This window comes from Portunus trituberculatus, unplaced genomic scaffold (assembly GCF_017591435.1).
Source record: "Portunus trituberculatus isolate SZX2019 unplaced genomic scaffold, ASM1759143v1 PGA_scaffold_410__1_contigs__length_386818, whole genome shotgun sequence".
NCBI lineage: Eukaryota > Metazoa > Arthropoda > Malacostraca > Decapoda > Portunidae > Portunus > Portunus trituberculatus.
This window is the reverse complement of record NW_025541578.1, coordinates 41,888-69,575: the sequence shown is the minus strand read 5'-3', so window position 1 is coordinate 69,575 and position 27,688 is coordinate 41,888. Positions and strand designations below refer to the sequence as shown.

Here is a 27,688-nt window from a genome sequence, read left to right as displayed (position 1 = left end):
GCCAGTCAGACATGCCATCCCTGTCACACCTGCCGACCCTGCTACAGGTGGCCCTTCCTCCATATCCTCTTTCGTCAAACCAGTGAAACGTGCTGACCCTGCTACAGCTGGCCCTTCCACATCTGCTTCCGACAGTGCAGACGACGACATCTTATCCTCGTCTGTCTACTCAGCCAAAGATGAGTAAAGGCTGAAATCCCTACTGTCCTTTAGCCTCAGGAGGGACATCATCTGATAGAATACATGGCAAGTGAAAGGTAAATAAAAACATTTTGTTTATTTCTTTTGCGCAGTACTTTACATTTTTCTTTTATGACAATTTTCATGTATTTTCATTTCTGTAAGGGTGACTTTTGATGTGTTGGAACGCATTCCCTATTATTACATGTTATAATGGGTTCGGTATACAGTAAATTCTATTTACAGTAAAGTTTCCAGGAACGCATATATACCGTATAACGAGGACTTACTGTATATATATATATATATATATATATATATATATATATATATATATATATATATATATATATATATATATATATTGTGAGGGGCACCGCATTATTTCCCCTTCATTTAATTATATTATATGCGTAGCCTATGGCCACCCAGCACGGGCCCCTCGGGCTGTTCTGTTGAGCGGGCGGCCCGCCTCCCTCTCCCTGTTTCTCGTTGTCTGGCGAGTGAGTCAGTACCAAGATAGTCTTCAGCTGAGGTGGACACACGCTCTCGTCAGTCTGGCATAGAGAGAGAGAGCTACGGGTTTGCTGGGCTTTTCGAGGTACTCACTAGTCATTGGTCTGGGAGTTGTGCCCTCCTGTTTGAGTAGCTGGCTTGCTACTGGGTAGACAGTGGCTGTAGAGCAACGGGCTTGTTGTTCTGAGAGAAGCGTGGCAAGTTGGCTGCGCTTCTGTTTTTGCGTTTGTCCACTCGGGTGTGGCGATGCGGAGGGACGCATTATTGTTTCGTCCCATTGTGGCTGTTGATGGCGGCGGTCACCAGTGTGATTTGGTGGGCAGCTGTGTGCCCCCATCATCGTCTGTGTAGTATCAGTAGTATACTGTTTATAGTACCAGCCAGTCTTCAGCGGAGTTAACACGTACGCTCTGGGCACAGTGTAGAGACGTGTTTGCTGGACTGTGTGTTAAGAGGTACTCACTAGTCATCGGTCTGGGAGTTGTGCCCTCCCTTGAGTAGCTGACTTGCTACTGGGTAGACCATGGCTGTGTAGGACAACGGGCTTGTTGTCCTAAGGAGTGTGGCCGGTTGGGTCTACATTTTCTGTCTGGCGTTCATCCCCTCGTGGTGTGGCGGCGCGGAGAGATGCGGCATAGTCTCATCCTGTTTGTCGTTGTGGTGGCCGTGGTCACCAGTGTGTTTGGTGGGCAGCTGTGTGCCCCCATCATCTTTTGTGTAGTATCAGTAGTATACTGTATTGTAGTGGTTGTAGCCACACACGCTAGTGAAGGCTGAGAAGCTTCATGCTGTTGGCCAGTGGTGCGTAGTTGTCGTCCGCCAGACTTGTCTGTGACGAGTATCCGGACTCTGTGTGGTTGTTGTCACCCGTAGGTGGTGTCTGGGCTTGTGTGTACACCACCGGATGTGCTGTACACATCATATGTTGTAGTAGTCGTAGGCTAGGGGTGTCAGTCTGACAAGTGTTAGGAAGCACTTGTCGTAGTAGAATAGTATAGTAATATACTGCGCGTGTTGTCCCAGTCTGTGATTTATCACAGTCTGTGGGCAAGGCGTGTGGAGAGGCATTAATACTTCATAGAGAAGTGGGTGGAATTGTCCTTGTGGGCGGTTTCTCTAGGGGGTATTAAGGCCTCGCCTTGTTACACATAACATCTACCATTTATAAATTCTACTTGGTTGGGTACAGGAGGAGAAGGAGTTGCTAAGGAGATTCCCTTACAGTGGGGGAAGTTATACACTGCTGGCGACCTTGAAAGAACCTGAGTGTTACGGCTGCTGTGATTTATAGTAGTGGGGACTCTGTGGAGTGTTATATTCCCCACTGTACTGACCGTAACAAAGTTGGCGACCTCGCCAGGATAACACTCACTCTAGTGAGCTGTAGCAGTTAACCGCAGCCGTGACCGTAATAATAAAATATATATATATATATATATATATATATATATATATATATATATATATATATATATATATATATATATTTTTACAACCTCATTTTTTTTTTTTTTTTTTTTTTCTACATTACAAGGGCACTGGCCAAGGGCAAACACAGTGTTGGAAAAAAAAAAATCCCGCTGGTTGCCAGGCCCTGTTAAAAGAAAAGTAGAAAGAGAAAAAAAAAATCTAAAAGGAGGGTCCAGTTAACGTAAGAGGTGTCTTGACACTCCTCTTTTGAAAGAGTTTAAGTCATAGGCAGGTGGAAATACAGACACAGGTAGAGAGTTCCAGAGTTTACCAGTGTAGGGAATGAAGGAGTGAAGATACTGGTTAACTCTTGCATTAGGAAGATGGACAGAATAGGGATGAGAAGAAGTAGAGAGTCTTGTGCAGCGAGGCCGCAGGAGGGGGGAAGGCATGCAGTTAGCAAGTTCAGAAGAGCAGACAGCATGAAAACAGCGGTAGAAGACAGATAAAGATGCAACATTGCGGCGGTGACTTAAAGAATCAAGACAGTCAGTTAGAGGAGAAGAGTTGATAAGACGAAAAGCTTTAGATTCCACCTTGTTTAGTAAAGCTGTGTGTGGATCCCCCAGACATGAGAGCCATACTCCATACACGGGCGGATAAGGCCCTTGTACAGAGCAAGCAGCTGGGAGGGAGAGAAAATGGACGAAGACGCCATAGGACACCTAACTTCTTGGAAGCTGATTTAGCAAGAGTAGAGATGTGAAATTTCCAGTTTAGATTTTTAGTGAAGGATAGACCGAGTGTGTTTAATGTAGAGGAGAGGGAAGTTGAGTGTTATTGAAGAAGAGAGGATAGTTGTCTGGAAGGTTATGTCGAGTAGATAGTTGTAGAAATTGAGTTTTTGAGGCATTGAACAAAACCAGGTTTTCTCTGCCCCAATCAGAAACAAGTGAAAGATCAGAAGTTAGGCGTCCTATAGCATCTCGCCTTGAGTCATTTAATTGTTGTTGGGTTGGGCGTCTGTTGAACGCTGTTGAATAATGCAGGGTGGTATCATCAGCATAGGAGTGGATAGGGCATTGAGTCAGATTTAGGAGATCATTGATGAATAATAGAAAGAGAGTGGGTGATAGGACAGAACCCTGTGGAACACCACTGTTGATAGTTTTAGGGAAGAACAGTGACCGTCTACTACAGCAGCAATAGAACGATCGGAAAGGAAACTGGAGATGAAGGTACAGAGAGAAGGATAGAATCCGTAGGAGGGTAGTTTAGAAATTAAAGATTTGTGCCAGACTCTATCGAAGGCTTTCGATATGTCAAGGCCGACAGCAAAGGTTTCACCGAAGTCCCTAAAAGAGGATGACCAAGATTCAGTTAGGAAAGTAAGAAGATCACCAGTAGATCTGCCTTTACGGAAACCATACTGGCAATCAGAGAGAAGGTTGTGAGCTGATAGATGCCTCATTATCTTCCTATTAAGGATAGACTCAAAGGCTTTAGAAAGGCAGGAAATCAAAGCTATAGGGCGGTAGTTAGAAGGATTGGAGTGGTCACCTTTTTTAGGGACAGGTTGAATGTGAGCAAACTTCCAGCAAGAAGGATAAATAGAAGTAGAGAGACACAGATGAAAGAGTTTGACCAGGCAGTGAGCGAGTTCGGAAGCACAGTTTTTGAGAACAACAGGAGGGACTCCATCCGGACCGTAAGCCTTCCGAGAATCAAGGCCAGAGAGGGCCAGGAAAACGTCTTTATAAAGAATTTTAATTTTAGGGATGAAGTAGTCAGAGGGTGGAGGAGTAGGAGGAATATGCCCAGAATCATCCAAAGTTGAGTTGGTAGCAAAGGTTTGAGCGAAGAGTTCAGCTTTAGAAAAGAAGAGACAGCTGTAGAGCCATCTGGATGAAGTAAAGGAGGGAAAGACGAAGAAGTAAAGTTGTTAGAGATATTATTGGCTAGATGCCAGAAATCTCGAGAGGAGTTAGAATTGGAAAGACTTTGACATTTTCTATTGATGAAAGAGTTTTTAGTAAGTTGGAGAATAGATTTGGCATGATTACGGGCAGAAATATATAGGGCATGAGTTTCAGCAGTTGGATGGCTACGGAACCGTTTGTGAGCCGCCTCTATCATTGACAGCACGAGAACAAGCAGAGTTAAACCAAGGCTTTTTAGCTTTAGGGTTAGAGAAAGTATGAGGAATGTATAGCTCCATGCCAGAGATAATCACCTCTGTTATGCGCTCGGCACAAAGAGAAGGATCTCTGACATGAAAACAATAATCATCCCAAGGGAAATCAGAATAGTACTGCCTTAGTTCCTCCCATTTAGCAGAGTTAAAATGCCAGAAGCACCTCCGCTTAGGCGGGTCCTGAGGCTGCACTGGAGTGATAGAACTGGTAACGGAAATTAGATTGTGGTCGGAGGAGCCCAACGGAGAGGAAAGTTTAACAGAGTAAGCAGAAGGGTTGGAGGTTAGGAAAAGATCAAGAATGTTGGGCGTGTCTCCAAGGCGGTCAGGAATACGGGTAGGGAACTTCACTAGCTGCTCTAGGTCATGAAGGATAGCAAAGTTGAAGGTTTGTTCACCAGGTTGGTCAGTGAAAGAAGATGAAAGCCAAAGCTGGTGGTGAACATTGAAATCTAAAATGGAGATCTCAGCAAAAGGAAAGTGAGATAAGATGTGCTCCACCTTGGAAGTCAAATAGTCAAAGAATTTTACATAGTCAGAGGAGTTAGGTGAGAGGTATACAGCACAGATGAATTTAGTTAGAGAGTGACATTGAAGTCTTAGCCAGATGGTAGAAAATTCTGAAGATTCAAGATTGTGGGCACGAGAGCAAGTGGTGTCGTTACGCATGTATGCGCTCGTATTGGAGAGGACCTGAGGGAGAGAGGATTGAGTGGAGAGGAGTTTGGGGACAGAGCCTTGTGGAGAAGACTAGTGAGGAACAGCGACCCCATATGAACATGGGAGCAGCTGCAGAAGAAGAAGATATACAGCACAGATGAATTTAGTTAGAGAGTGACATTGAAGTCTTAGCCAGATGGTAGAAAATTCTGAAGATTCAAGATTGTGGGCACGAGAGCAAGTGGTGTCGTTACGCACGTATGCGCAACATCCAGCTTTGGATTGAAAATGAGGATAGAGCAAGTAGGAGGGAACAGAAAAGGGGCTGCTGTCAGTAGTCGCAGACAACTGTGTTTCGGTTAGGAAGAGAAGATGAGGTTTAGTAGAGGAGAGGTGGTGTTCCACAGATTGAAAATTAGAACGAAGGCCACGAATGTTGCAGAAATTGATAGTGAAAGTATTAGATGAAGTGTCAAGACACCCAAGGTCGACAGCAGAGGGGCAGTCCGACCTGGGGACATTTATGGTCCCTCCCAGAGGGGACTCGAGGCAGGGCGTGGTGAAGCCATTATTAAATTTTGATTTGAAGAGAGTGTAAAAGTGTAAGGTGTTGTAGTGTAGTGTAGGAAGTAGTAGAAGTTGTCTTTAGAGGGCAGGCTGCAGCTGCTCAATTGTATAAATGAGACCACAAAGGGAACCGGGAAGAGAGGACACGGGAATCACTCAGTCTGCAGCACTGCCTACATCCCCGTAAGTACCTCTCCTGGAGTATTCCACTGAATATATATATATATATATATATATATATATATATATATATATATATATATATATATATATATATATATATATATATATATATATATATATATATATATATATATATATATATATATATATATATATATATATATATATATATATATATCCAAAACAGGTTGATTTCTGGGAAATCGTATTTTCAGTAGGAAAGCAATCACTAAGGTAGCTACGAGCAGCATCGTTAATGGGCCAAACGTTTCGACATTTCATCTTATGTCATCATCAGTGGTCTAAAATAAAATAAAACGATAAAACAAATATAAGTCTAAAAGAATAAAGTAAAAATACAAAGAGAATTACAAAGGTAAAAATTCACACTATCATAAGTGGGTATGCTGACAGAGTATTGTTGAGGGATGGCTTTACTTGGGAAATATATAGGGATTCCAGTATTCTTAAACTGTTTCTATTACAGGTGGCGAGGATACAGAAATGACTGAGATTGGGTTGAACCTTACATGAGAGGCAGTGGTCCCATATCGCGGAAAACAGGGCGTTGTGTAGCGGGCGCCCTGTTCTGGCAGACTGGCCTAAATACTCGCTGGCTCGGTTTATAAGTGAGCGCAAGGTGCTACCCACATACTCAGCCTGGCAGCTGGGACAAGTGAAACAATAAACAGCCGACGAGTGTAAGGCAGTTGGCAGAGTGTCCTTAAAAAGGAAAAAACTACCTATACATAGATTATTTGTAGACACAATACAAAAATGTTTATCAGGATAATATTTTGTAAGTTTTTCATAGAGACCCCTTTCTAATTTCTTGGAAACCTCACCTAAAAATGGGATACGTAAATAGATTGTTTCTTTGGCAATAGTGGTAATTGGTTGTTTAAGATGATATTTACTTTGGAGAAAGTTATTCAGAATTTTCTCAAACAGGTTGGTGGTGAAGCCATTATTATAGAAAAAATCCTTTAGGAAAGTAACTTCATTATGGATATTTAGGTAAGAAGAAGACAGAGTAAAGGCACAGTGTAAGAGGGTACGGACTGAATTGATTTTGAAGCGGAAACTGCAAAAGCTGAAAAAAAATAATACCAAGACCAGAAAATGTAGGTTTATGATAAATAGAGGTGGAAAGTCTACCATTGAATTTTGTGATGTTTAGGTCAAGGAAGGGGATTTGTGAGTCTATTTCTGATTCCATAGTGAACTTGATATTGTCATGTTGTGAGTTAAGGTAATGTAGGAAATGGTCTGCATGTGATGCTTCCTTAAAAAACACCAAAGTATCATCAACATATCGTCTATATAACATAGGTTTGAAAGCGATAGGACAATCATCAAGCCAGTTTCGTTCGTGGTAACAAAGGAAGATGTTAGCGAAGGTGGGTCCGAGTGGTGAGCCCATCGCCACGCCGTCTGTTTGTTTATATAATTCATTGTTAAAAACAAATAGATTATCCTTAACACAAACACGTAGTAGATTCGTAAATAGGGATTTTGTCATATTTTTAAAAATGTCCAGACCTGAGAACACAGAGTTTACACATATATCTATCGTCTCATCCAGTGGAATGTTAGTAAAAAGTGACTGAACATCATAGCTAACCATAAAACACGAATCTGGTAGTCTGTAGTTCGAAAGGGATTGAGAGAGTTCATGAGAATTTTTTACAGTATAGTTATTAGTAGTGTATGGTCTAAGAATGGGAACCAGGAATTTTGCAAGATTATAAGAGGCACTATTATATGCCGCAATGATAGGTCTAAGTGGGACAGAAGGTTTATGAACTTTAGGGAGTCCATACATCACAGCAGGATTCGAACCAGTGGGTTTCAGAAGTGAAGCTTCTTCTTCATTAACAGCACCACGAGTTTTAAGATTATTAATGAAGCGTGTGATTTTATCTTCAACTTTAGTTTTGAGTTTATAGATGTCACCGAAAAAAAGTTTAGAGAACTTAGTATCATCGTGGAGGATATCACGCATTTTAGAAACATAATCAGACTTGTTTAAGAGAACAACTCCTCTCCCTTTGTCAGGTCTACAGATCACCAACAAAACAAACAGGACGAGGAATTAACGCGTCCCTCCGCACCGCCACACCCGAGGGGACGAACGCAAACAGGAAATGCAGCCCCAACCGGCCACACTGTCCTTAGGACAACAAGCCTGCTGTCCTACACAGCCACGGTCTACCGAGTAACAAGCCAGCTACTCAAGGGAGGGCACAACTCCCAGACCGACGACTAGTGAGTACTTAGAGAAGCCCAGCAACACGAATCTCCCTACCCTGTGCCAGACCACGAGAGACGTGTCCACATCAGCTGAAGACTACCCTGGTACTGAGGCGATTGCCAGACAACGAGAAGCAGGGAGAGGGAGGCGGGTTGTCTGCTCAACAGAACAGCCCGAGGGGCCCACGCTGGGGTGGCCATAGGCTACACGTATAATATAATTAAATAAATGGGAAATAATGCAGTGCCCCTCATAATATACATACATAATTAAAAATTAAAAAGAAGAAAGCGTTACTAATAAGTAAATATGTCAAGCATATTTGAGAGCAGTTACTTAATATAACAATTGGGAACCATATATATGAGATTATGAATCCATTGTGGCAGTTCATCTTAGACACAATGATGTTAGCGCATGTTTCCTGGGTATAATCATTATCATTGTTATATGCTCATTCTTATGACACGTCGTCTTTATGTGAGATATTGATACTACGTGACGATGCATACTGTGGGACATACATGTATGCAGGACGGTAGCGGAGGGATTAATCTGAGAGAGACCCAAAGGGATCAAGCCACGTCATTGCATTAACGTTAGCACTTACCTCCATCAATGAATTGCTTCTCGGCAGGGCCAGTGTGAGAGTCCTAAGGGGAAAATTTGATGTAAGGGTGATCATAAACACACACTTAAATTAATTATGGAGCTATTTGAAGGATTCTGGAGGAAATGACAAAAGGATTTTTTTCCTACATTACCCATACGGTCAAAGCGGAACGTCCAGATCGCAGACATAGTATTAGTTCAGGAGCCGATTACAGTCAGAGGTGTATGGAATTTAGCCCAAGTAATGGACACTGGTTGGTCGTGATAACCCTCTGAGGACTGTACGTTTAACCTGTTAGTTATCAGGTTGGTGATTGCAGATCGAATTCTGGTTTGTGAATATACAGAATAGGAGATCCTGGCATTTGTTCAAGACAGTATGAATTGTTATGGAATAAATTTATTGAACTTGACTTTGTAAATATTTACTGAACTTTTCAGTATTGCACTAGTTTCTGCTGTAAGTTGCAACATTTCATAAACTAATGTAAAAATTAATTTATATAACACTGCCACTTGAGTTTGGCAGTCTCATGCTGCTGTATATTACCATATAACTTTTTTGGATTCCTATTAAAGGTTTGCTTAAACCTAAATAATCACAGATGTTTTCAAAGACATTTTAGATCACTGTTACCAACTCAGTGTCTTATCAAGATGTAGCCCTCCAAGTGAGCCAAGACAGAAGAAATACTTACAGTAAGTGTCTGGTCCAGGCTCTATCATGGTTTTAACGAAGGACACAGGGAAAATACCTTTGCGGTTTCCCATCCTCCCCTCATACCAGTTTTCATCAATACGTCGAGTTAAGATAACCAGCTCCCCTGGAAAAAGTGTCTTAAGTCAGTGCCAAGGGTAGACATCTCACTCACTGAAGTGAATGGTAGTAGCTATAGGTTTTTTTTGTGGTGTACATTCAGGTTCGGTAAAAATACATGCTGTGGAAGAATTGAGAGATGCTTGCGTCCTCGCACACTCTAACAATATTTGGGTTCAGAGTCAACACATTGTTTGAAATTGAAAATTCATGCAATATTTTTCTCTCCTACACATATGTACAATGACTATAACACTAAATCTATATTCACATCTGTCAAGAGTTGACAACACTAAACTAGTCATTATGAAGTACAAAATGTTAACAAATGTAGTACATACAAACCTTTACTGAGTGACATCATGGATACCTGTGCTTCGAAGTCAAATATGACTCGAGCCTGGCCTTCAGTGTGAAGTGATGGTTTCCTTCTGCCACAAGGAACAACCTGGAAGAGATTTGATACAGAAAGACAAACTCTGCATTACGAATCACAACAATGCTGCCTGCAGTGATACATACACATTCAGGCCATCATAGTCACAGTCCTCAGTACAAATGTCAAACTGGTTTCCCTTAAATGCTTGTGAGATTGTTGTGATGGTTGTCTGTTTATCAAACATTTAATTGTAAAGTTCTCTTTCTGGATTTAAAAGAGAAAACTGCTGAAAATAATAGACATTTGACTTACTGATTTACTAAAAGCCTCTATTTGGTGAAAAGGTGTTGCTATTTGTTGGCCAATCTTATGCTATTAAACATTCCACAGCTGGATAACTTCAATAGATACAGTAACTTAAGTGAGCCAAACAAGATACTGCACACTGAAACACACACCATTCACCACCACCAGTAGTGGATCACTACTTGCTTTCATAACCTCAAGCAACTCAGGAGACACAGCAGGGTTGCCTCACCTCCACATAGTTGCACGGAAAGATGCCAACTGACCCTTCGTGTTCTCCTTCGTACCATTTTTCATCTATTAGTTGACGGATGAATACTATATCACCTTTCTTGAAGGAAATTTCCCTGTTCAAATAAAATGAATTTATTGGAACTACATGTGTCATGCAAGAAATGGTTTCATGAAAACTGAAAAGCAGAGTAAATCATTATTTCATCCAAGAGATAATATGACTAACAATGATTGCATCTTTACACTGATTCAAAAGTTATTGTCAAGAATAAAGATTCCAGGATATTACAAACTTGGAAAGTAGCTATGAGGTGATCAAGCACTCAAAGCTTACAGTGGTACTCCCGATACCTACAAACAACACTTCCTCTATAATCTTAAAAAGGGAATTGAACAAATATTTGCAGAATCTGCTCAGGAATTAAAGAAACTATTGAAGAAGTGGTTAGATGCCACAGAAACAAAAAAAATATGATAAGCTAACTGACTTATTGGTGCTTATGTAATTGAAGCTCAAATTACCTTTCTTTATTCTAAGACACATCAAGGAGTAGAGGGAGGGGTATGTGGCAGAGGCAGTAGGTCTGGCGGGACACACACTACTTGAGGCGTTGCGTGACGGAGGGAGTTAAGCGCCACCATAGACGAAATTGAGTTATGTATAGCACTGTCTTCGCCAGAGTCTCAGCTTTCCAGCGGTACCAAACTTAGGAGTAAGCGCCAACGCCTTCATGGTAAAAAAATCCCATAATGTAACATTAACTTTTCTCCGTACTGTAGCTCCATCCGTCATGCATCAACCCAGCCTTCACGAGGGGAGATAAGTGACAAGCCGAGTGACCAATCCCTTGCTGCGTAGCATACCGCATAGCCCTGCCTCGGCCAATCACTGTCTGCCGTGCATCCCCACCTGCCCGCGGCCCGCCACCAGCCAAGCCAGTCTACGCTATTGTCTCTGCAAGCCCCGTGATTAATAACTTTTTTTGTGTTTTTTTTATAACGTTGGTCAGTAGATACTGTGTTATGGCTTCTAACAGTGGTGAGGGGAGTGCTGAAGGGGACTTATTACGACGCAAAACAGGCCCCAGCCATAGTGAGTGGAAGAGAATTGTGGCGAAAACCAAACGGAACACCGGCCAGGAATACGTGAGCCGAGATACCAGGAAAGTCGTAAAAAAGTGTGAGGAAGGGCTTGCATGCAAGGATAGTTGCTATGATAAGTTGGGCTTAGATAACATTAGGAAAATACATGAATCCTTTTGGCGTATTTCTTTTCCTTTTTTTCATGTCATCTACCCTACTTTTTCTCCTCTTAATCTCTCTTTTGCGATTTTGAAGATCTTTCTTATTGTGTTTTATTGTTATTTTGTATTTTGCTAGGATGTGATTATGATTGTGTGGGTTTGGAGTCATGTTGCAAGCACTATAGTAGGATATTGAATGAATAAAACAAGAGGAGAAAAACGCGATCAAAGTTATGCGACATTTGGAATGTGATAGCTAAAAAACGGATCAAGCTAGAGAGCTGAGATTGGTCTTAAATAAAAGCTTAGAATGTGTACTTTATGCATGGTATTATAGTTTTTCAACAACGTACCATAGTTCTGAGATATAAATCAATGACCACATTTTTTGCCGATTTAACTGTGAAAAAAAAGCAAAAAAATAATTTCACCATTAATCCTTTCATATTATGGCAAGATGATGTGATTGATTTTATGACAGACATAAAGTAGACATTCTAAGCTTTCTTTTAAGACCAACCCCAACTCTCTAGCTTGATCTGTTATTGAGGTATCGCATTCCAAATGTCGCAAAAATTTGACAGCGTTTTTCTCCGTTTTTTATTTTTGGCGCTTATCACCCTACGTCACGCAACGCCTCACTTATTGATGCACTTGCTCAATAGTGCAAATGGAGATTTGCGCAAACTTGTAAAATCCCATCTAAACTTAATAACCCAAGGACTCCTTATCAGAATCCAGTGCAGATTCTAATTTTTGTGCCTAATGTATGAAGCCAGGTCACCTTATTCAAAATTGTTGGAACCAAGGTTATGTAAGGTTTCCAAGCAGTCTGTCAACAAATCATGACTGCCTGTCAAACCAGTGTTACTTATAAAAACAGACCGTGACTCTGAAATTTTTTAGCCTTACAAGAGATACATCACTGTGTCAGTATCTAATACCTACTAACATCAAATCTCCCAATAACATCATCTTATAAGATATAGGTGCACAAATCTCCATGATTCAAGAAAGTTGTAAAAAGACATACACAAGAGAGAAAAAAAAGTGTAGCTGTTGCCCCTTGGTGGTGTTCAAAATGCCACAAAAGTATACTTAGAATCATCCATTCATACAAGATTACTGAAAGTCTCAGTAACTAAACAACTCTTTGAGGTACCAAACAACCATTCCAAATGCTGATGGGAGATAAAGTGAAAGGCTGCTCCCAAGTCATTCAAATCCAACACACCTGCTTCTCTGAATCTCTCTCTCTCTCTCTCTCTCATAACTTATTACTATCATATATTAGGAGTTAGAGTGGCCATATGGCAAGCTTGCAAGACTACATATGCAAAGTGTGTGTAAAAGTTTATCAGCACTCGGTTAATGAGCCAATGTTGTACTGTTGGCATAGGCTCCGCACTGAAACACCTTTACCTAGCTCTCTCAATAGGTCCACTTTCTGTTGCACTGATATTGTCATATGTTTGCACTTTTTCTTTGGTTCACACACAACACTATCACTTCCTGGTCGCTTAGAAGCCATATTTGGGGGCAAATATTACAGAAAAAAATGTCTATGCACCTGGGGGGTTGTTGCTTGCAATGAGCGGCAGTGTGGTACCGATCCAAATTTGACCCAGAATGCCCGGGCTCCAAAACACAGTACAGCACCGCCGCATCCTAGTGGCGATCCGGCAAATTACTCCGGCCAATTAAAAAATTCCGGCACACAAAAATTTTGCCAGGTTATATATATATATATATATATATATATATATATATATATATATATATATATATATATATATATATATTGGACAGTAGAAAACCTCAGACTTGGAATGATTTGGACTTGGAACAAAAACTTCAAATTTTGCCCCCGGACTTGGAACAACTCAAAGGCAGCGGAATGCGTTCCCGCTTTAATTTTATTCCCCATAGTGGCTCTTACTCTCAGGTGGGGGTCAGGACATTTGACCACTTTTTCTATTTCACCAAAGTCACTTACGTAGGATGGTTGAGTAACATTTCATATAAGTACACTGATTTGGTAACTAACAAATATATATACATACATACATATATATAAATATATATATATATATATATATATATATATATATATATATATATATATATATATATATGGATGATGAATTCTTGCAGTTGAGGATATTATGTGGGACTACCAATGCACCCACTCCATCCAATTATTTACACTATACACACTGTTTCTCATGGGAATAATTGCATAACATAATAACTATATATATATATATATATATATATATATATATATATATATATATATATATATATATATATATATATATATATATATATATATATATATATATATATATATATATATATATATATATATATATATATATATATATATATATATATATATATATATATATATATATATATATATATATATATATATATATATATATATATATATATATATATATATATATATATATATATATATATATATATATATATATATATATATATATATATATATATATATATATATATATATATATATATATATATATATATATATATATATATACACACACACATATATATATATATATATATATATATATATATATATATATATATATATATATATATATATATATATATATATATATATATCACAAGTTATTATGTTATGCAATTAATCCCATGAGAAACAGTGTGTATAGTGTGCATGCATTGGTAGTCCCACATAATATCCTCAACTGCAAGAATTCATCATCCACATATATAGTCACAAAAGTTTATATAATTATCATGTTTCCAATGCATTTCATTTCAACTTTGAACATGAAACTATGCATTCAAATTTTCCTGACAACATAACATATTAAACATATTAAAACATAACATTAAAACAAATTAAGTAGAGGGTTAAACCTTACCCTTACCTAACCTAACCCTAATTGAGGCAACAAACACAGCTGATTCATAATTTTCAAAAGCCTTGTGACCAACAGCATAGTTAGGTATGCCAGTTGGGTTAAGTTGTGGTTAGGTTAAAGTTAAATCAATGCTACAAATGATGTACCTTTTGTTATGTGCAGAGAAATCATATATGGCCTTTGCCACCAGCTTGAGATCTGGGGTGCGCAGGAACTTCATGGCACTGAGGCTATTCGGTAGGGTGGCATACTTGTCGACAGGCCTGTAATGTCAGAGTGCCAAGTGATGGTGGTGAACACATTGTATGCACGCATGCACACACACAGGCAGAAAAAGTTTGTGAAGTAATTGATGCCTCATTAAGGGAAGGTGGAGTGCCCCAAGACTGGAAAAGAGCTAACATTGTCCCAATTTATAAATTAGGTAACAAGAGAGACCCATTGAACTATAGACCAGTGTCACTTACAAGTGTGGTAGCTAAGATGTGTGAGAGGGTGGTGAAGAATAGATGGACAGACTTCTTGGAGAAAAATGACATACTTTGTGAGTGTCAATTTGGTTTTAGAAAAGGGCGTTCATGCACGACAAACCTGATATGTTACTATTCGAGGGTGAAAGATGTAATACAGGAAAGAGATGGTTGGGCTGATGGAATATATCTGGATTTAAAAAAGGCCTTTGATAAGGTACCACACCGGAGACTGATCTGGAAACTTGAAATGGTAGGAGGAGTGCATGGCAGTTTACTAAAATGGATGGAAGAATTTTTGGTAGGAAGAGAAATGAGAACAATAATTAAGGACAGACCATCAGAATGGGGCTTGGTGGAGAGTGGAGTTCCACAGGGATCAATCAGTGTTGGCACCAGTAATGTTTGCGGTCTACATAAGTGACATGGTGGATGGGGTGTCCAGTTATGTGAGCCTATTTGCAGACGATGCAAAATTGTTAAGAAAAGTGAGATGTGACAAAGATTGCGAACTACTCCAGGAAGACTTGGACAGAATATGGAAATGGAGCTGTACATGGCAAATGGAGTTCAACACGACAAAATGCAAGAAATTAGAGTTTGGCAAGAGTGAAAGAAGAATCAGGAGTATGTACAAGATAGGAAATGAAGACATAAAAACCAGTCATGAAGAAAAAGACCTTGGGATGACAATTACCTATCGCTAGAGAGACATATAAACAAAATAATTGGAGAAGTATTGAACTTATTGAGGAACATAAGAGTGGTGTTCGTATATTTAGATGAAGAAATGATGAAGAAAATAATTACTGCAATGATAAGACCAAGGCTTAAATATGCAACAATACAGTGGGCTCCGAACTTAAAGAAACACATAAGGAAACTAGAGAAAGTACAGAGGGCTGCAACAAAAATGGTGCCTGACTTAAGAGATTTGACTTATGAAGACAGACTGAACAGAATGCAACTTCCGACCCTGGAAAACAGAAGAGAAAGGGGAGACCTGATAGCAATATACAGAGTGATGATTGGCATGGAAAAAATGGATAGGTTAGATCTGTGTATGTGGAATGAAAGAATGTCGAGAGGGCATGGGAAAAACTAAAATGGCCACTTATAGGAGAGATGTGAAAAAATATAGCTTCCCTCATAGAAGGGTGGAAGCATGGAATAGTTTAGACGTGGAAGTGGTCAACGCAAGGAATATTCATGATTTTAAGAAAAAGCTGGACATTAGTAGATATGGAGACGGGACAGTACGAGCATAGCTCTTTTCCCGTATGTTACAATTAGGTAAATACAATTAGGTAAATACACATGAGATGCGGTAGAGGAAGCACGCAATACCGTCGCTCCCGAGAATCAGCTGATCTTCACTACCTTTGTTTGGGTTTACAGTGGCCTGGGCGAAAAGTGTGGACTCATTTTTTTTTTTTTTCATGAATACAGTGTTAAATAATAATGAGTGAGAAAGATATTCCATCTAAATGCAGGTATGTGACAAGGGAAAGAATGAAAGCTGATGATGACAATGTTGGTGAGGGAAAAAGAGAATTTGAAGGCTTTGATACGGCGCAAACTTCACTATTTGATAGAGTCTTGACTATTGAATGTAAAATAGATAAATTGATAAAGGAGAGTATGGGAATGAAAGAAAATGAAGAACAGGATAAAGAGCTCCAGAAATTGAAAGAAAGGATGAAAAGAGTGGAAGAAAACGAAACTAGGATAAGAACCGAAAATGAAGAATTAAAAGTCCAAATAGCGAACTATAAGAAATTGATGGAAGAAGAACTCGATAAAGCCGAGAAAGAAAAGAGAAGCTAAAAGATCTAGTTAACAAAGAAGAAGAAAGAGTACAAGACGTGATTAAAAAGAAGTACAAGCATGGAGAATCCAAGATAAGAAAGACAAGGAATCATTTCAAGAAGTATTTCAAGAACAGTTAAAAGAAAGAGATGAAAATATGACAAGCAAAATGATAGGAGTCCTCAAGAAAAAGAAAATTTAGTAAGAGAAATTGCGGAAAAAAGAAGTGTAATTATTTTTGGACTGAAAGAAAAAAATGTTAAATATAGACCAAGAAGGGAAAAAGACAAAATGAAATCAGTAAAAGACCTACTAAAACATCTGAATGACGAGGATAGACAGAACTTAGAAGAGAAAGTAGAAGAAATCCATAGAATGGGACCATATCAAGAAGGAACAGTGAGACCAATTAAGATATTACTAAAATCACAAGCAGCAGCAGAAGAAGTACTATATAGAAAAACAAAACTCAGAGAAACAGAAGGTTGCAAAGATATATATATAAAGAAAAATAGAAACGAGGAGGAAAGGAAGAGACACAATGAACTGGTGGCAGAAGCAAGAGAAAAAATAATGAAAGGTCAGAGGAGGAGAAGAAGGCATTTTTTGGAGAATTATAGGAGACAGGATAAGGAAATGGTATATAAAAGAGAAAGAAGAGAAAAAAAATGGAGCAAGTTTAACTAAAAATGATAAGAACAAGAGATTAAAAATTATGTATACAAACATAGATGGGATTTTATCTAGTAAATTAGAATTAAGAGATTACATAAAGAAAGAACCAGATATTGTATGCCTGGTGGAAACAAAGTTAAATGAGGCAATAAAAATAGACATAGATAAAAGGTATAATATATGGAGGAGAGACAGAGTGGGTAAAGGAGGAGGAGGAGTCATGATGATGTTAAGGAAGGAGATAGTGGTAAATCAAGTGGAGTTTGGGGAAGGAAAATCAGAAATACTGTATGTTAAGATGCATATTAACAAAAAGGAGTTAACAATCATTGGAACATATGTGCCACCAAAAACAAACTCATGGACTAACCAAGAATATAGACACATGATAGATGACACAATAAGGAGTCTTACAAGAATCATCAAGGAAAGGAGAAAAGTGATATTGGTAGGAGATTTCAACTGTAAGGAGGTAGACTGGGAAAATTATGAAAGTGGTATGGGGGAAGATGCCTGGGAGATAGATTCCTGAACCTAATGATAGATAATTTGATGGTCCAAAGAGTAAAGGAAAACACAAGATTCAGAGGAAACGATGAGCCAGCAAGATTAGACCTAGTTTTTACAAGGGATATACCAATTAACGATGATATAAGATACAAGTGCCCATTGGGAAAGAGTGACCATGTAATATTAGAAATGGATATAGAAGAAGGAAAGGAAGATAGAGATGAATCATACAAAGGAGACCGATTAAATTACAGAAAGGCTGATATTGAGAATCTCAAGAACTATTTTAAAAACGTAAACTGGGAGGAGATGGAAAACTCATTAACGGTTCAAGAGAAATATAACTTATTTTTGGAAATATACAAAACTGGGGTCAGGAATATGTTCCGAAATATAGACCTAAAGAAGAAGGAAAGAAAGATTGGTTTAATGCAAGATGTGCTAGGGCAAAGGAGAAACGAGATGGAGCATGGAAAAGGTGGAGAAGAAACAGAAATCCAGAAAATAAGGAAAACTTCAAAACAGCAAGAAATGAATATGCTAAGGTGAGAAAGGAAGAAGAAAAGAACTATGAAAAGGACATTGTCAAAAAATGTAAGGAACAACCAAAATTGTTCTATAGATTCATAAATGGAAAAATAAGACAAAAAGAAACAATAGAAAGGTTAAAAGGAGAAAACGGAATGGTGGAAGACCCAAAAAAGTATGGCAGAACTGTTAAATAGTAAATTTCATGAGGTCTTTACTAAGGAATCCAAATTTGAAAGACTGTCTATATGAAAGAGATTAAAGTAACCAAGCTTGAAATAAAAAAGTTGATGACGGAACTAGATGAGGAAAAGGCAATGGGACCGGATGAAGTCTCAGGCAGAATACTGAAAGAATGTAGGGAAGAACTAGCAAGTCCAATATACAACATCATAAAATGCTCAATTGAAAATGGAACAGTGCCAGTGGAGTGGAAAAGAGCTGAGGTGGTTCCCATATATAAGAGCGGAAGGAAGGAAGAACCTTTAAATTACAGACCGCTATCACTAACTAGTGTAATATGCAAGATTTATATATACGTAATAAAGTAATAAAAAGTAATAAAGAAGCAATGGATTGAGTTTTCTGAAGACAACAAAATATTATCAAATAGCCAATTTGGTTTTAGAAAAGGTCGGTCATGTGTGACAAATTTATTGAGTTTCTACTCTAGAATAGTTGATAAAGTACAAGAGAGAGAGGGATGGGTTGACTGTATTTATTTAGATCTAAAAAAGGCTTTTGATAAAGTGCCACATGAAAGATTACTATGGAAGTTAGAGAAGGGTGGCTTAAAAGGAAGCACATTGAGATGGATGAAGAATTACTTAAGGGGGAGAGAAATAAGGACGATAGTTAAAGATATGAAGTCCAAGTGGAGAACAGTAGACAGCGGAGTGCCACAGGGATCAGTATTGGCACCAATACTTTTTCTCGTATATATAAATGACATGCCAGAGGAGTGAACAGCTACATAAATCTGTTTGCGGACGATGCAAAACTGTGCAGAGTCATTAAACAAAAAGAGGATTGTGAAATACTACAGGAAGACTTAAACAAGATCTGGAAATGGAGCAAAAATTGGGAGATGGAATTCAATGTGGACAAAAGCCATGTCATGGAAATGGGAAAAGTGAAAGACGACCAGTGGGAATCTATAAGATGGGAGATGGAGTAGAACTAGAAAAAGTAAAAAAGGAAAAGGACTTGGGAGTGACAATGGAAGAAAATAATCAACCGGTAAGCCATATTGATAGAATTTTCAGAGAGACGTATAATTTGCTAAGGAATATTGGAGTAGCATTTCACTATATGGACAAGGAAATGATGAAGAAATTGATAAGTACTAAAATAAGACCTAGATTGGAATATGCAGGAGTTGTGTGGACTCCCATAAAAGAAACACATAAGAAAATTAGAAAGACTACAAAAATGGCTACAAGAATGGTTCCAGAATTTAAAGGGATGGCATATGAGGAGAGACTAAAGGCAATGGATCTACCAACCTTGGAGCAGAGAAGAGAGAGAGGGAATCTGATACAAGTTTATAAATTGATTAACGGAATGGATGAAGTGGATAATGAGAAACTGATCCTGAGAGAAGAATATGACTTTAGAAGCACAAGATTGCATAGTAAGAAACTAAGGAAGGGACGATGTCTGAGAGATGTTAAAAATTTAGTTTCCAAAAGATGTGTTGAGACTTGGAACAGTTTGAGTGAGGAAGTGGTGTCAGTAAAGAGTGTACATAGTTTTAAAGAAAAATTGGATAAGTGTAGATATGGAGACGGGACCACACGAGCATAAAGCCCAGGCCCTGTAAAACTACAACTAGGTAAATACAACTAGGTAAATACACACACACACACACACACACACACACACACACACACACACACACACACACACACACACACACACACAAAAAAAAAAAAAAAACATAGGTGATAAATAATATCATTAATGTGGTGCAGGAGGAGGGAAAAGACCTAGTACAAGAAATAGAGGACTTCCATAGAATTGGAAAGTTCACAAGAGAAGGTAAGAGGCCAATAAGAATCAAATTTAAGTCACAAAAGGATGTAGATGAATTGGTGGAGAAGTCATGGAGGCTAGCCCAGCAGGAAACAACAAGGAAGATTTGGTTGAGAAGAGATCTCGGTGAAAAGGAAAGAGAAATGTTAAATGAGTTGAGAAAGGAGGCTTTGAAAAAAAAATGAAGAGAGGACAGAAGAGGAGAAGAAAGAGTTTTCTGGAGAATCTTGGATATGAGACTGAGGAAGTGGTTCATAACCCAGAAAAGTACAGCAAGAAAGGACTAAAGAAACTTACGTATGAGCGGAATGTAATGTATTCCAACATAAATGGAGTGATATCGGGGATTTTAGAACTCAACGATTACTTGAGGACAAGAACCCAGATATTGTGGGTCTTACTGAAACAAAACTGAGAGAGGAGAAGACCTGATGATGGTTGGAGAAGAGAAATATAATGTTTGGAAAAGAAATAGAGTAGGTAAGATGGGAGGAGGAGTGATGTTGCTGGTTAAAAAGATATAAAGGTGGATCAAGTGAAAGAAGGTATGGGAAAGGCAGAAGTGCTAAAGATCAGAGCAGAAACTAATGAAGGAAAAAGAGGCACTACATAGTGGTGTACGTACCACCTAAGACAAATGCATGGTCAGTACAGGAATATGAAGAAATGATAAGTGATACAGGAACATGTCTGGAAGAAATGTTGGGTGGCTGTGAACGAACTATAATGATGGGAGATTTTAATTGTAAAGAGGTGTGTTGGGAGGACTGGTCAATGGAAGGATCAGAGACAACATGGGGAATTACACTATTGACACTGGCAATGGAAAATGTGTTAACTCAGTGGGTCAAAGAAGATACTAGGTTTGGAGGAGAGGAGCATCGTCAAGACTGGACTTGGTCTTTAGTACAGAGCCAATGGTCATTGAGGAGATGAGGGTGGAGTGCCCTTTAGCAAAGAGTGATCATGCAGTTTTGGAGTTCAAGGTGATAGATGAAGAGAAATCTAGAAGAAATGAAGAATATAAAGTGGGAAGATGGAATTATGCCAAGACAGATTTTGGAAACCTAAAGAAATTCTTTCAAGAGACAAATTGGATGAAATTCAAGAGTGCTAAGGAGCAAATGAAAAGTGGAAGGAATTTATAAAATATACAAAGAAGGTGAGAAAAATTTGTACCAATAAGACAACATAGAGAAGTTGGAAAGCAGGACTGGTTTAACGATAGATGTGAAAAGGCTAGAACAAGAAAAGAGGATGCATGGAAGAGGTGGAGAAGGAAAAGACGGATTAAGCAGTGGGAAAGTTACAAAAGAGCAAGAAATGAATATGTGTTGATTAGAAGAGAAGAAAGAAAGAAACAAGAAAAGGATATAATTGATAAATGTAAAGACCAACCAAGGCTTTTTACAGACATGTGAACAACAACATCAAAAATAGAGAAAGTATTGAAAGTTTAGAAGTAAATGGAGTATGCAGTGAAGATCCCAGGAAATGGCAGAGGCTATGAATGGATGCTTTCGGAAGGTATTCACAAAGGAGACTGCTTTTGACAAACCACTGGTAATGGAACAGAAAGGGATTATGAAGGAGTTTCAAGTAACTGTGGAGGAGATCAAGAATATGATGGGGAGTTTAGAAGTGAGAAAAGCTGTGGGACCTGATGGGGTATCAGGATGGATTTTAAGAGAATGCAGGGAGCAACTGGCAGAAAAAGTTTGTGAAGTAATTGATGCCTCATTAAGGGAAGGTGTAGTGCCCCAAGACTGGAAAAGAGCTAACATTGTCCCAATTTATAAATCAGGTAACAAGAGAGACCCATTGAACTATAGACCAGTGTCACTTACAAGTGTGGTAGCTAAGATGTGTGAGAGGGTGGTGAAGAATAGATGGACAGACTTCTTGGAGAAAAATGACATACTTTGTGAGTGTCAATTTGGTTTTAGAAAAGGGCGTTCATGCACGACAAACCTGATATGTTACTATTCGAGGGTGATAGATGTAATACAGGAAAGAGATGGTTGGGCTGATGGAATATATCTGGATTTAAAAAAGGCCTTTGATAAGGTACCACACCGGAGACTGATCTGGAAACTTGAAATGGTAGGAGGAGTGCATGGCAGTTTACTAAAATGGATGGAAGACTTTTGGTAGGAAGAGAAATGAGAACAATAATTAAGGACAGACCATCAGAATGGGGCTTGGTGGAGAGTGGAGTTCCACAGGGATCAGTGTTGGCACCAGTAATGTTCGCGGTCTACATAAATGACATGGTGGATGGGGTGTCCAGTTATGTGAGCCTATTTGCAGACGATGCAAAATTGTTAAGAAAAGTGAGATGTGACAAAGATTGCGAACTACTCCAGGAAGACTTGGACAGAATATGGAAATGGAGCTGTACATGGCAAATGGAGTTCAACACGACAAAATGCAAGAAAATAGAGTTTGGCAAGAGTGAAAGAAGAATCAGGAGTATGTACAAGATAGGAAATGAAGGAAAAGACCTTGGGGTGACAATTACCAATGACCTATTGCCAGAGAGACATATAAACAAAATAATTGGAGAAGTATTGAACTTATTGAGGAACATAAGAGTGGCGTTCGTATATTTAGATGAAGAAATGATGAAGAAAATAATTACTGCAATGATAAGACCGAGGCTTGAATATGCAACAATACAGTGGGCTCCGAACTTAAAGAAACACATAAGAAAACTAGAGAAAGTACAGAGGGCTGCAACAAAATGGTGCCTGACTTAAGAGATTTGACTTATGAAGACAGACTGAAAAGAATGCAACTTCCGACCCTGGAAAACAGAAGAGAAAGGGGAGACCTGATAGCAATATACAGAGTGATGATTGGCATGGAAAAATGGATAGGGAAGATCTGTGTATGTGGAATGAAAGAATGTCGAGAGGGCATGGGAAAAAACTAAAAATGGCCACATAGAGGAGAGATGTGAAAAAATATAGCTTCCCTCATAGAAGGGTGGAAGCATGGAATAGTTTAGACGTGGAAGTGGTCAACGCAAGGAATATTCATGATTTTAAGAAAAAGCTGGACATTAATAGATATGGAGACGGGACAACACGAGCATAGCTCTTTTCCCGTATGTTACAATTAGGTAAATTAGGTAAAATTAGGTAAATACACAAGATAAGAAAGACAAGGAATCATTTCAAGAAGTATTTCAGGAACAGTTAAAAGAAAGAGATGAAAATATGACAAGCAAAATGATAGGAGTCCTCAAGAAAAAAGAAAATTTAGTAAGAGAAATTGCAGAAAAAAAGAAGAGTAATTATTTTTGAACTGAAAGAAAAAATGTTACCAATATAGACCAAGAAGGGAAAAAGACAAAATGAAATCAGTAAAAGACCTACTAAAACATCTGAATGACGAGGATAGACAGAACTTAAAAGAGGAAGTAGAAGAAATCCATAGAATGGGACCATATCAAGAAGGAACAGTGAGACCAATTAAGATATTACTAAAATCACAAGCAGCAGCAAAAGAAGTACTGTATAGAAAAACAAAACTCAGAGAAACAGAAGGTTGCAAAGATATATATATATATATATATATATATATATATATATATATATATAAAGAAAAATAGAAACGAGGAAGAAAGGAAGAGACACAATGAACTGGTGGCAGAAGCACGAGAAAAAAATAATGAAAGGTCAGAGGAGGAGAAGGCATTTTTTTGGAGAATTATAGGAGACAGGATAAGGAAATGGTATATAAAAGAGAAAGAAGAGAAAAGAATGGAGCAAGTTTAACTAAAATGATAAGAACAAGAGATTAAAATGATGTATACAAACATAGATGGGATTTTATCTAGTAAATTAGAATTAAGAGATTACATAAAGAAAGAAGAACCAGATATTGTATGAGGCAATAAAAATAGACATAGATAAAAGGTATAATATATGGAGGAGAGAAAGAGTGGGTAAAGGAGGAGGAGGAGTCATGATGATGTTAAGGAAGGAGATAGTGGTAAATCAAGTGGAGTTTGGGGAAGGAAAATCATAAATATTGTATGTTAAGATACATATTAATAAAAAAGAGTTAACAATCATTGCAACAAATGTGCCACCAAAAACAAACTCATGGACTAACCAAGAATATAGAGACATGATAGATGACACAATAAGGAGTCTTACAAGAATCATTAAGGAAAGGAGAAAAGTGATATTGGTAGGAGATTTCAACTGTAAGGAGGTAGACTGGGAAAATTATGAAAGTGGTATGGGGGAAGATGCCTGGGGAGATAGATTCCTGAACCTAATGATAGATAATTTCATGGTCCAAAGAGTAAAGGAAAACACAAGATTCAGAGGAAACGATGAGCCGGCAAGATTTTTTTTTTTTTTTGCTCTCCAAAGAGTACAAAAAGTGCCAAAACCGTCAGCCAGAATTAGGGGAGCAAATGCCTCGATACCTCCCTCTTAAAAGAAGACAAGTTGTAGAAATTTGGAAATACAGATGTAGGGAGGGAGTTCCAGTGAAAGGGATAAATGATTGAGCGTACTGGTTAACTCTTGCATTAGAGAGTTGGACAGAATAGGGATGAGAGGAAGAAGAAAGCCTTGTGCAGCGTGGCCGCAGGAGAAGGGGAGGCATGCAGTTAGCAAGATCAGTAGAACACTTACCATGAAAATAGCGATAAAATATAGAAAGGGATGCAACATTTCGGCGGTGAAAAGAGACTGAAGACAGTTAGTCAGAGGAGGGAGTTGATGAGAAGAAGAGCTGATTCCACCCTATCAAGCAAAGCTGTGTGACTGGAATAAACATGCGAAGAGTACTCCATACAGGGACGGATAAGGCCCTTTACAGAGTAAGCAGTTGAGGGCGAGAAAAACTGGCGGAGACACCTCAGAACACCTAATTTCATAGAAGCTGTTTTAGCAAGAGATGAGATGTGAAGTTTCCAGTTAAGATTATGAGCAAAGGACAGACCAAGGATATTCATTGTGGAAGAGGGAGACAGTTGAGTGTCACTGAAGAAGAGGGGATAGTTGTCTGGAAGGTTGTGTTGAGTTGATAGATGGAGGAATTGAGTTTTTGAGGCATTGAAAACTACTAGATTTTCTCTGCCCCAATCGGAAATTTTAGAAATATCGGAAGTCAGGCGTTCCGTGGCGTCCCCGCGTGATCTGTTAATTTTCTGAAGGGTTGAACGTAAATACACACACACACACACACACTCACCGTCGCTGAGAGAGGACGGCTTGTCTCTGGCTGTAGACGGGAAGAAGTGAAAATACCTATGGTGTTACATGGCCCAGGTACCTCTGAGTTAGTGTCCTGTTGATGTCCTACTGTCGCATAGTGTTGAAAGTGAGGGATATGGAGAGTGGTCCCTGAGAGGAGAGTGTGGGCGGTGATTGTTTTGGCCGTAATCAGCTGACGATAACAAACATGGCGGCTACTCCTAGACAACCCAAGGATTTTGAAGGTTTTATAACTACTCCAAGAGGACTGGAGAAATTAGATATGGATGCAAAAATCCAGGCGCTGGAAAGTAAGTTCCTAAATATTTTGTCCATAGAAGAAAAACTGGATAGAGTTATAGCCGAGAATGATTCGTTCAAAAAAGACATCTATTTGTTAACGTTAGCGAATAAAGAGCTATTGAAGGAAAAAGTAGAGATGGAGAAGGAAAACCAACAACTAAGGAAACAATGTGAAGAGATAAAGGCTAAACTCCTGGAAATGGAGATGAAAATATCTGAAGGGGAATTGAGGAAGGAGGAATGCCTTAATCTAATTGATACCAGGATGAAAGAAGTGAACCATGAACATCAGGAGGTACAAAGGTTCTTTAGGCAGATAGTGAAAAAGCAGGAAGAGGAAAATAAAGTGATTACGCAGAGTGAAATGGTAAAGGCACTAAAGGAAAATGAGTATGTGGTGAGAGATATTGCTGAAAAGAAAAAATGTGTGATCATAACAGGATTGAGGGAGGAAGCTAACAGAAACTGGCAGGATAGGAGGAATAAGGAAAATGACAGGATTAAGTCTTTACTGAATAAGATCTCTGTGGAGGAAGAGGACCTATATGCTGAGGTAGAAGAAAGTGTGAGATTGGGAGTTTTTGAGGCAGGCAAGAATAGACCATTAATATTGAAATTAAAGTCTCAGGTGGCAGCTGAGGCCTTGTTGAGGAGAGCTTGGAAACTTAAGGACTCTGAGGAAACCAAAACAATTTACATAAGAAGAAATATGTCACAGGATGAGCAAATGAAAATGAAAGAGCTTGTAACTGAAGTGAAGGAGAGGAATGACGAAAGAACAGAGGAAGAAAAGACCACGTTTTTTTGGAGGATAAGAAATGGGAGGCTAAAGAAGTGGTGGATAAAACAGATGGAATAGGCATTACATGGAAGAAAGAGACTAGGAATGGAATACAAGTGACTTACACGAACATAGATGGATTTCTGTCTAAGAGGCTAGAATGTATGGATTACCTAAGAAATAACGAATCGGACATAATATGTGTAGTGGAAACAAAGCTAAGGCCCGAAATAAAGCTAGACTGGTTTGTTGTAAAACACTACAAAGTATGGAGAAATGATTGAAAAAAATAAAGGAGGTGGTGGTATAATGGTTCTTACTAAGGAAGATCTGATAGTGAAGGAGGTGAACTATAGTAAGAGAAATGAGGAAGTGATAAGTATGCTTATAACAGATGGCAAGAGGGACATTAATATTATAACAGTATACATACCACCCAGAACCAGTGCTTGGGAATATGAACAGTACCAAATGGTGATGAGAAATATTCTAGACAGAATGAAGCAAGAACTCATCAGAAAGGATAGAGTGATGATAGTTGGAGACTTTAATTGTAAAGAAATGGTGTGGGAAGACTACGAAGTGGTGAACGGTGGTGAGTGGGCAGAAGAATTGTTAAAGGTAGCAACAAATAACTTGATGACACAGTGGGTGAGATAACCAACAAGGTGCAGGGGACAAGATGTTGCAGCAAGGTTGGATTTGGTATTTACCAGGGCATCTCTAAAAGAGGAAATTGAACATAAATGTCCCTTGGGGAAAAGCGATCATGATGTCCTAAGCTTTGAGCTGGATACGGAATTAAGAACGAATAAGATTGTGGAACGCAGGGAGGAAAAATTAAATTATATTAGGGCAAATTATAACCATATGAGG

General features: G+C 38.7%; 1 protein-coding gene across 1 annotated transcript in view; it reads right to left on the bottom strand.

Annotated features, from left to right (window-relative positions):
- Positions 1-27,688, bottom strand: part of LOC123500570 (sorbin and SH3 domain-containing protein 1-like) — a 91,407-nt gene that overhangs the window by 58,656 nt on the left and 5,063 nt on the right. The window contains exons 3-6 of the mRNA XM_045249258.1: positions 14,630-14,746; positions 10,311-10,425; positions 9,739-9,841; positions 9,275-9,400 (exon numbers count right to left, since the gene is read on the bottom strand). Of these exons, the coding sequence (XP_045105193.1) occupies positions 9,275-9,400; positions 9,739-9,841; positions 10,311-10,425; positions 14,630-14,746 (461 nt within the window). The remainder of the gene's footprint in view (positions 1-9,274; positions 9,401-9,738; positions 9,842-10,310; positions 10,426-14,629; positions 14,747-27,688) is intronic.